The sequence below is a fragment of the Ricinus communis genome, chromosome 7 (genome assembly GCF_019578655.1).
Source record: "Ricinus communis isolate WT05 ecotype wild-type chromosome 7, ASM1957865v1, whole genome shotgun sequence".
NCBI lineage: Eukaryota > Viridiplantae > Streptophyta > Magnoliopsida > Malpighiales > Euphorbiaceae > Ricinus > Ricinus communis.
This window is the reverse complement of record NC_063262.1, coordinates 17100518-17112508: the sequence shown is the minus strand read 5'-3', so window position 1 is coordinate 17112508 and position 11991 is coordinate 17100518. Positions and strand designations below refer to the sequence as shown.

Here is an 11991-nt window from a genome sequence, read left to right as displayed (position 1 = left end):
ATTTCATGTGTTGATGTTCTTGAGTATGTGTGAGTAATTAAATTTAAATTGCTAGAAAATTTTAAGATGTAGCATGATATGTATGAAAATTATTTTCTTTTGAGGCACTCAGAATTAATATTTAAAAGATTAATTTTTTACTTTAGGAGCTATAATAATTTTATTTTGGAGCCTAAAGTAAAAATCTATCATTGGGATCTTAAAATTTAAAATTCATATCTCTAAGTACAAATTTATTTTAAGATCTTATATAAGATTTTAGCAGTTCCCTAAGAACATTTTAAACTTTGAAAATTGAGTTTCTAAAAACATTTTCAACTTGGGGCTTTCACATTAAAATATATTAAGATCTGCAACAATATTTCCAATTAGGGGATCTAGAATTTCTAACTTGGGGATTTGAATCCCCAAGAACTCAATAAACTCAGGCCTACCGAATCAAAATATTTTAAAATATTGTTGAATCTCCAAAGTATTTCCATCTCAGGGATCTAGATTCCCAAAAACTCAATTTACATTGGTCTCCCAAATTAAGATATTTTAAAATATTATTGGATCCTCACAAATATTTTCAACTTGGGGATATGGATCCCAAGAGCTCAATTTATTTGGGGCTCCTAATTAAAATATTTTTAGATTTTCAAGAACATTTCCAACTTAGGGATCTAGATCCCCAAGAACTCAATGGAGCTCCCGAATTAAGATTTTATCAATCAACTTGGAAAATCCAATGAACAAAATTAGAGTGCCAAAAACTAGTTATACTTAGAGATCTCATATTAAAATATTATCGGTTAACTTGGAAAATCCGATAGACAAAATTAGAGCGCCAAGAACTAATTTTACTTAGAGATCTCATATTAAAATACTATCTTCCCAAGAACATTTTTAATTTTGGGAACTAGTTTAAAAATATGTACTAGTTTCTCATTCTCTCAAGAGTTTGGGAAATCAATAGACAAAACTAGATCTCTAAGAAATACTTTTACTTGGGGCTCTACTTCAAATATTTTAGTAGTCCTTTGACACATCGATTCCTTGGGGAATGCGACGAATTTTTCTAGCTCCACAGATCCAATTTTAAGTTAAGGAACTATTAAAATATTTATATCCCTAATATTTAGTTCTCACACTAATTTTATTAAAATTGAACCTTAGTTCAATATTTCAATGAGACTTTTATTTTATCCTTAAAATTCTAGCAATTCATGCAATTAAATATATCACCTATATAATTTTGCAGTTATAGATCAAAATCTAATTCACCATCATGATTCTTCTGAGACCACCAGTGCTCTTAGTTCTAAAGATAGAGCTCCTTCTAATTGGTGAGGTAGTTTGTTTCTTTTCTCACTTAACTTTGATATATGCCTGCAGCATCCTCATATTATCTTCCGTATACGACCTGCTTTCTCTGGGTTCCTCCTTTTACATGTGTATCTATAATGTGCTTTGTTTCATCTTGCATCATTTTGTTATATCTTATTCACTCATCACACATCATAAATAAAAATACCAAGAATAAAAAGTGGCCATGTGGCCTACTTTATTAATTTATGAATGGTGACTTTAGAGGCAACTTACAATAAAATAATAAAAATAGAAAATAACTAAAGAAAAAATTGACCATTTATTCTGGCATTATATAAATCCTAAGAGTAGCATAAAATTGGTTGTAAGCCGGCGTTATGCCTCCTTGTTTACTTGTTTTTCATTATTTTCCACACAATAGAGTTTTCTTTTTCCAGATATATTCCACCTTTTTATAGAAAACGAAAATACTTAAAGAATTAAAGGGTTAATAATAAAAAGGTGCGGTAGAAGTAAATAAATTTTCTTTTCCCTTTTTAAGATTAGACATAAACAATGAACTTCTCCGATCTCTTTAGTAACATTTGATTCTCCCCCTTTTTTTTCTTATTTCTTTCTTTCATTTAGTCATTTTCTATTTCATTTTTATCATGCTAACTGAAGTAGCTAGGCTAGGGTCACTCTCTAGTGGAAGGCAAGACATTATATGTTGACTGAGTTTCTCTCATTAACATTGTTGGATACGAGAAAGACCGTTGGATTGTGGTTACAGAACCCTCTACTAATCTTTCTCTTCTTGGTATTCCTCCCTGGCATTGGTCTATTGCTACTGGTGGTGGTCTCATTGGTCTCTACACTCTGAGCTTGAAAGATGCATGTCGAGCACATTGACTGGCGTGTCTGAACTCAGCACCACATTAAACAATGACTCATGCTCTTGCATAGTTATATCTTGCACTAAATCATAGCATTCAAACATGTCCTCCTGCAGTGATATTACCATGTAATACGATAACCATATGACATATTACAACTTTTACCAGAAGAAAAAAATGTAGTATCCAGGATGAACAAGAATTGATAGATTTTCAGATCAGTGGAAGATTATGTATACGTAATGACTTGTAGACAGAACATTACATTGAAAATTTGGATTTTTACATAAATCAAAGCAAACAAATTTAATATTCCTCCAGAAGTATTTATTTTAAGAAATTAGAGAGATTGTGAGTTGGAGTATAAATCCATGGTGAGAATTTATAGTTAAGGAATAAAAAAATTCTTATTTAAATTTTGTGGATATATATTTTAAGTATTTTATATTTTAGTATTAACTAATTGATATATATATATATATATTTTGTTTAAAATTTAAAAATATATTTAATGTATAGATGGAAACGAATAGTAAACTTAGATAAAAAAAAATTTTAAAACAAGATTTAACGACTTCTATCTCACAAATTAGAATTAAAAACAATATATATGCACGTGTGTGATGCTCAAAAAGCCTCTAGGGTCATAAGATCTCATTTTTCAGATTCCAACTTTAATAGCATCGCAATTGGAAAAGAAACATAAATAAAAGAAGGTTTTTACCTTATGTACATATGAACAGTGGCATAGAGCCTTTTTAAAGCATGAAAATTGCAGTGCAAAGAGCTCATGAGAAGCATTGAGAAGAGCTGAAGCAGCAATCACTGATGCCTTGAATTTTAAAATCCTGATATCTGCAGAAATCAGAGTAATTATCAACTTTGAATTGCAGAAAAGAAAGAAAAAGATTAGATGCATTATGATGTATGTATGTATATATACCATCTTGAGCTTTGAGTATGATTTCAATCGCTCGAGCCTTAAGGGCTTGTCTCAATGGTGGGTCTTTGAATTTAGATAAAGAAATGAAGAAAGAAATGAAAGAGAAAGGAGTGACTGAACGCATTCTCCATTTCAGAGCCCCAAGAATAAGCTCCTCCATTCTTTGTATTGTTTGTGTGTCAAATATGAAACCTCCATCTCCCTGTTCATAAATATTTCTCATAGTAAGTGCCCATGACTTGTATTCTACCTCAACAATACCTTAATAATAAAACAGGTACTGCCTGAATATCAGACAGGGAGAAGTCTGATTTCTTCATCTTAGCAGCAAGAGAAAGACAGGAAACTGCAAGAAGCCTAATGACCCATGGCTTTGGTTCCTGCAACATCTCAAGTTTCTTTACATTATAAAAACCCATCAAGCTTTCCATCTCAGCAGCTACCGACAAAAGAAAGAAAGACAAAAAGAGCAAGTGAACGAACCGGGATTCCTTGGCTTGATAAAAAGCGATCGAGGTAATTTATAGAGAGATAAGAAAAAAAGGATTAAAGTTGCAAGAAACCTGAAAGAACAAATACATCTAAATGTTGGAACTCAAAACTGAAAGAAATATTATATTCAATAAATGACTTCACTTGTAAAATGGAAGAGATGACTTCTCGTCTGAAAGAGAACTCGGTATCTTCGGAGGTTTTCAAATAGCTCTTTGAGGGCATATGATCAGATTCAATTAGAAAGAGAGAAGGGACTTTGTCGAAATGAAGTTCATAGGAATTTGTTAATGGGTTTTCAAGATCCAACTCCATTGATGAGCCCTCTATTTCACCTCCCAGTAGCTCTGAGTGCAGTAGAGAGCACCAAAGATTAAAAAAAAAGGCGGGTAAATTAGTCTATTATTACTAAATATTTTGATTTAATATAAAATCAGTACTAATATTTTAATTTTTTTTGAGACCAATACTTTTATTTTTTATTTTAATTTGAAATTTGAAAACTTAACACCATTTAGTCTATTTTTATTGATGTGTAGTTGAATTAGCAATATCAATTCACTAATAATATATCCTACCTACTAAGTATATGAGATTTATTTTTAAATATGTAGTTTAAAAAAAATAAAAAAATGAGCTCTACATATTTAATATATATAAATTATTAGTGAGTTGATATTATTAATATAGAGAACTAATGAAAAAAAATTATTTTTAATAACTACATTAGCAAAAAAATAAATGAAAAAGTATTAGGTATTCTAAATTTAAACAGAAAATAAAAATATTTATATTAAAAAATAAAATTTTAATACTAATTAAATATTAAATATAAAAATTAGTACTAAGGAAGCATTTCTCCCGATAAAGGCACTGTGGAAAAAGAAAGAAAAAAGGTAAAAATAAATAGTAAGAAAATGAAATGAGAAATAAGAGAAAGAGACAGAAAGGCCACTGGTATTTATTGTTGGGAATGTAGAATTACTCTTTCCGCAGTGTTACGTTTTACATTGGCAATCCTTTCTTATTGGGATAACAAATTTTATTAGCTCAGACTATGTCAGTTCTAATTGCCATGATAATGATCTTGCCAGAATAAAAAAAAGATTGGGTGAAGATGGAAAAGCAGAGAAGGGGCTTCTTCTTTTTGGGCGCTATCGCCGTATCATGTGCAAGTTTTATTAATATCTGTGATACAGTAAATCTTATATCACTGATTGGTATTCTTTAATACTTTTGTTTATTACTTTTTTTTATGCAAAAGTTATGGTTAAATTTTGCAACTTTAGTGGAATCAAATTTTTATACTTTAAAATAATTTAATTATAGTTCTAAAATAATAAAATAACTATACTTTTAAAGTTAATTCTATCTATTTCAATATATAAAATATAAAACTCAATTAGTTTTAAATGTATTTTAATCTTTTTAAATGAAAAGATGTTAATTTTGTCTTTTAATGGTTAAATATTATCATGATACTTCACTTTGACAAAGAAAAATCAATATTATTATAATTAGTAAAAAAAAATGAAAAGAATTAGTACAAGAATATAATTAGTTCATTTTTCAAACTTTAAGGCTGTATTTGATATAATGTTATAGATAAAGTTGAATTTGGTTCTCCAACTTTGCAACTAGGTTCAATTGGCCCTTTTTAACTTTTATGACCAATTTAAGTCTTGAACTTCTCAAATAGACTCACTTTAGCTTTTTTTAAGTGAGTTTGTTGCACGTGTTATAATAAGAGTGTGAAAGAATGACCAAGTTAAATTTGACTTCAAAGTTCGAGAGCCAAATTAAACTCGAGCAACAAGTTGAAGGGCGAAATTGAACTTTATATTTTTTGAGTTAAAAACTAAAAAAATAAATATAAATTTTTTAAATTACCATAAATTAATAAAATATCAAAACCAATTCACCACCGCCACTATTACTTTTCCATCACTATCACCAATACTTTTAAATAAAAAATTACCAATATTATCACTAGAAAAATGAAAGTATATATGAGATTTTACAATCTAACATTACTATTATTACTGTCTTATCAGCCTCCATATGGCTTTCACCAACTAATTAAAATTTAAAATATAAAAATTAATATATGAATTCAATTATATAGTTAAATCAATCATAATTCAAATTATTTTTTAAAGGGTCAAATTGAGGCGCATAAAAAGTTGAGTGGTCAAATTGAGTCTGTATTAAAAGTTGAGTGGTCAAAATGGACTTATAACGCGTGTATTTTACTCTTTTAGAAAAGGGCTCTATTGAACCTATTCAAAGAGTTTAGGAGTTAAATTGGCCATAAAAGTTAAAAGGGCCAAATTGAACCTAACTGTAAAGTTCGAGGGCCAAATTGAGCAATATTTCTATTGTATTATAAAACATGTAATGGGATCACCAAAACATTATATGCTTCATTTCTTTATTTGGTAATGAAATTTTTTCATATAATATAATGAAAAATACATCATGTAATCAATTATTCTTAATTTGACGTAATGTTCAAAACATAAAAAAATATATATATATAATTATGATTACTTATAATATATATTTATATTTATGTTTATATTTAGTTTTTATTAGTATAATTTAAACATATTCAACTCCTATCCACCATCAGTATCCGGCGATCGGTGACCGAATTCCAGCAATTGGCGACCGACTATCAAATTCTAATGGCCGTTGACTAGATTCTGGTGATCGATGATACTTTTAGAAAAAAATAAATTTTAATATTATTTTTAAATATTTTATTTAACATTTTATTTATATACCAACTATAATAAATAAATTAAATAAAATTATAATTGTAATTACATTACATTACACATTCTTCTTCTATAACCAAACTTATTAATTGAATGATTATTATATTATATTGTATTATAAATTTCATTACACTACATGATTGGTTACATTAAATTTGATTACATTATATCAAACATAATCTAAGAGTGTTGTTAAGCTACTTTAAAATCTAAAAGTTTAACTACACTTTTACAAAAAAATTGAGACACTTGTTCATATCTTTTGCCTTCTTTTTATAATTTTACACAATTAATGAAAACCCATATATAACATCTTATAAATGAAAAGTTCTTTTCTCTTGATTTTACAATTTTTAAAGATAAGAAGGTGTTTTTTCCACATACACACTAAATTTTATGGTATGTTTTCTTTATCTTATTCAACACAGTACAACTTTTAACATATTATTTTATCACGATCTGATTTGTGGGCCTGTAACCGGCACTAAGGAATGGGTAGGTGTAAGGCCACCGAATCTCGTAGTAAGCTTGACATTCACTAACTTAGTTAAATCTAATCTAATATTACTGATGCCACGATTTATCTTAACCGTTAAATTTTACATACTTAATTCGGTCTGCCAAAAGAATTAGGTGAGATCCGAAACTACATAAAATTACAACTAATAAGTCTATTATTTATACTGCGGAGAATCTAAGATTTTACAATTTAACATACCAAATCAACTACATCACCCGATGATGAAGGAGTCGGATTGCTAGATAAGAGCTGCGGGAAGACTAACAATCACGGATCTGAAAAACAGTAAAATTGATACTGTCAGTCTCGAGAGTGAGTTAAAATCATATATCTATTTCAACCACGTCAATAACATATTTATTTATTTGGAAATAAATATTATGTCATGCAACAATATTCATGTCATGCCATGCTTAAATAAAAAAATAAAAATATAACATTCACATACAACGGGACAGGGTACCACAGCAGAACTCTACTCTCACATCTCGACTGATCTCAACACTAACATCTCGACTTTCTCATTCTAACAGAACTGGCGCCCAGAGAGCGAAGCTCGACCAGGGTCCTTAACTCCAGTCTGGTCACTTAGGTTTTCAAATAAGCAGGCGCCCAAAGAGCAATGCTCGACCAGTGCAAGCCTAAATTTGCCCTTTTTTTAGATTTACCACTTTACCCCTTTTTTCTATCACTCTCGGATTTATATTAGTGCACTCATCAAAATAGTATATTCTACTGCCGTCCCATCCCGAGTCAACACAAAATCAAAGAAGATCGTAATGCGGAAATGAAACATGTATAAACAGTAAATAACTAAATAGTCAAAATATTAATCATTAAATCAGAGATATTGTGTAAAATATTAGCATGACACACGTAAGCAGATATATGACTTTAACTCACAGCTTTGACGACCTCCTAGCTCTGCTCCGATGCCTAGGGTGGAGCGAGCCGAACTGACGGATTTATCTAATCACGAAAAATAATTTATCAATAACGCTGAAACAGTTGACAATTAACCCTAGGTCTAGATCCCTAGTACTCACTCTCTAAGAATCTCGACTCGGGTAAATTCTACCAAAAATTCGGCAGAACCTCCCTTACAATACGGACATTTATCCCCCGTAAAATGGGTTCAGGACCTGCCAAAAAATACTTTAAATATTCAACAATTCATTTTAACGGGAGTCTGGTCCTCGAGACTTCACTAATTTTCCGACTCTGCCACACATTACAAAACACAACCTAAGGCAGGTAGTCCGACAAACAAATATTTTAACACACAATATTTTCTAATGGTCAACACAATTCAATAAGCATATAATTTACCAAAGAATTCTAAAGTTCACTGGTTAGAGAAAATTACCGAGACACTTGATCGCTCAGTCGACTCGCCTCCAGCCACTGGAGTCCGATCGACGATATGAACATACCAACGGACTCGAAACGACGCGCTGATGACGATTCCCGCTTCCGATCTTCAGATCCGACCCCTGATCGTCCGAAGAGATTTGCGGATGATCTCGACCATTGATTTGTAAACGGGGTTCGATTGCTACGAAACCGGTGCCATTGCAAAGTTTGAGCTGAGGGGAGTCCGGATATGTCCTCTGATCATCCATCCCTTGCCGGAGCTCGCTGAAAAAGCCAAAAAATGCAGCTACCACCCACTTTCTCTCTCCACCGCGAACTTCTATCTCCGGCCACCATTCGCACGCCGCCAACGTCTTCGTTGGCTGACTCCCAGTGATGGCCACCAACGATCATTTCCTTCTCCCCCTTCTCTCTCTCCCCGGTCTCCTTCCTCTTTTCTTCTTCTCCATATCGACATTTGGCCCCTAAACGTTTCTTCCGTACCATTTGGTCCCTCAACTTTTTTAATTACAACAATTTCGTCCTACAGAAATTCCAATTAATCCCTAAGCTTTTCTTTAACTTTTCAATTAAGCCCCTAACTATTTAATTTGGGCCAAATTAGAATTATTAAAATATTCAATTACATATATACCCTTACTTTCAAATGTAAAATTATCAAAAAGCCCTTCCCGACATATTTAATTATAAAAATACTAAACATACAAATTTTTCATTAAAACCCCATATTAATAAAATTATACTTTTAATCCTTATTCCAAAATAAATTTTCAATTTAGTCCTAACACACAATTAATTTAATTAATCAATTTGCTAAATATCTCCAATTAAAGTTTTACACCATTACCTAATTAAAATACCCTTTTCCCCAAAAATTCTTTTATAAAAAAATATCCTTTACAAATTCTTCCATAACTCTCAAATATAATTTAATTTATATATATTCATTTGGAGTGAAATTTGAATAACCAAAAATATAATTTATTTCTCAAATAATTTAATTAATTAATTTCTTAAAAATTAAACTAATTAGATATAGAAAATAACTCATTTATTTGTCTAGCATTAAAATTTCCATTAAATCATTCCAAATTAAATCAAATAAAAATAAAGTAAAATTAATTTAAATAAAAACTAATTTATTTATTATTATTATTATTATTATTATTATTATTATTATCATTATTAAGAAAAAATTCCGGGTATTACATTCTCCCCCCTTGAGAAAAATTCGCCTTCGAATTTAAAAGAAAAAGGGGCTCACACTATGACTGAAACTAATGAGAATAGGAACCTCTCATCTCCAGCTCGGCTTCTCGGGTACTTTCCTCAGCTCAACAATATTCAATCATAAGACCCATCGACAAAGCCCTTAAGCAAAACCAGCGAACTTGAAAATCCGCGATCCTGACTTACTGCTCCTTGGAAATCAAATCTTCATTTACTTCTATACACTAAGGGTCCAACACAAAGGATCAAAAATACGCTTCCTTAACACAGACCTACGAAATATTGGGTTGACCTGTGAGAAAGTCTGGCGGCAAGTCCAACTTGCATGCCACCTCACCAAACCTGCCAATAATTCCAAGGGTTCCACACAAGAAGGGCTAACTTGCCTTTCCTATCAAACCGCATCACTTCTTGCACAAGAGACGCTTTAGGAATACATACTTCTCTATTACAAATCTCCATGTGCTCCCACTTCAGGTTCGCGCCACTCCTCTGCTTCCTGAAATCTGTCTTCAGCTGCTTGCGAGAAAAGAATCTTTTTCGAAGGATCTGAACCGACTCGGGTCCTACCAAAAATCCACTCGCCAAAATTTCCTTCCTAACGACGTGTCCCTTGCACGCACAGAAAATTCTTAACATCCACATCACATCATCCACGTCATATCATCCATCTGGTTACAATAACTGATACAAAATCATACCATCCTGGCACAAATTTCCTCTTCGACTAGAATCCAGAAGTCTCCTCTATAATCCAACATGGGGCCTACTGTGCCACAGATTCACTCTCACAGCAACTCAGCTTGTCATTCAGAGAATCCCAAGCTAGCACAATTTACTTTGAAATATTTACTTATTTATTCGCTTTATAACCATCACTGATTAAAAAATTTATTATATTGAAAAACACTTTTACAAAATCGTAAAATCTCTAGCCATTTTCTTTATATAAAATTTTACAATATCGCGCACCAGGGTGATGATGCCCCCTATCACCAAGGGTTGCAATGCACGATGTATGATGCATGCCCTAAAATGAGTATGGAATTGTGCATGCCTAATAATGAAATGCCATAATGATTTCTTATGGGACTGGGCACAATATTGAATTTTAAAACACTTGTTCTACATAGAAAAATAAATAGTGTTCACTTAAGTTTCTCTGGATTCCGAGTGTCCGAAAATACTCCTACCACCTTTCTTAAGCTTCTTACAACCACAAACTCGACCATAAATGTTCTGACCTCTGCTCGACTTTCCACGCACTAACTTTGGTGCTACTCATTAAGGCGATGCCTGATGCAATGATGAGGCAGTTCATGACATGACTACAACTATGCTCTGCACTAATTTTGATTGTGGCGCCTACCATCGAAATAACAATCGAAGCATCCAAGGCCGGTCTGCACTAATCATCTGAAGGAAACGGCACGAGCCTATCGCGCTTCTCATCTTACCATCGCTACAACACTCATTCTCAACACAGCATCAAAGACAAGCTCACGAGAAAAGAATGCTAGACTCTCTAACAGCAAAAGCTAATTCAATGAAAATAATAAGACAGACTTGAACCTAGCTCCGCAGTACCGAGAATCTTAACCTAGGTCGAAGGAAATCTAAACCTAAGCTCTGATACCAACTTTGTCACGATCCGATCTGTGGGCCCGTGACCGGCACTAGGGAATGGGTAAGCGTAAGGCCACTGAAACCCGTAGTAAGCCTGACACTCACTAACTCATTTAAATCTCATCTAATATTACTGATGCCACAATTTATCTTAACCGTTAAATTTTACATACTTCATTCGGTCTGCCAAAAGAATTAGGCGAGACCCGAAACCATATAAAATTACAACTAATAAGTCTATTACTTATACTGCGGAGAATCTAAGATTTTACAATTTAACATACCAAATCAACTACATCACCTGATGATGAAGGAGTCGGGTTGCCAAATAAGAGCTGCGGGAAGACTAACAATCACGGATCTGAAAAATAGTAAAATTGAGACTTTCAGTCTCAAGAGTGAGTTAAAATCATATATCCTAAAAATAATTTCAAACACTTCAATAATACATTAATTTATTTGGAGATAAACATTATGTCATGCAACAATATTCGTGTCATGCCATGCTTAAATAAAATAATAAAAAAATAACCTTCACATGCAATGGGACGGGGTGCCACAACATAACCCTATTCTCAACACTAACATCTTGACTTTCTCATTCTAACAGAACTAGCGCCCAGAGAGCAAAGCTGGACCAGGGTCCTTAAATCCAGTTCAACAACTTAATTATCACTAACACTCTTAGCGTTTCGGCTCTCTTACTCCAATAAGACTGACGCCTAGAGAGCGAAGCTCGACCAGGGTCCTTAACTCTAGTCTGGTCACTTAGTTTTCCGAATAAGTCGGCACCCAGAGAGCAATGCTCGACCAGGGCAAGCCTAAATTTAACCTTTTTTT

At 32.3% G+C, this 11991-nt stretch overlaps 1 protein-coding gene across 1 annotated transcript; it reads right to left on the bottom strand.

Annotated features, from left to right (window-relative positions):
- Positions 1 to 1687: 1687 nt before the first annotated feature.
- LOC8287587 (putative cyclin-D6-1) lies at positions 1688 to 4083 on the bottom strand. Its single transcript, XM_048377238.1, is given in 8 exon segments — positions 1688 to 2164; positions 2166 to 2296; positions 2911 to 3041; positions 3130 to 3367; positions 3411 to 3509; positions 3613 to 3671; positions 3674 to 3692; positions 3766 to 4083. Coding segments are annotated over 8 exon segments (999 nt in total). The 5' UTR covers positions 3937 to 4083; the 3' UTR covers positions 1688 to 2013.
- Between the last annotated feature and the right edge of the window lie 7908 nt (positions 4084 to 11991).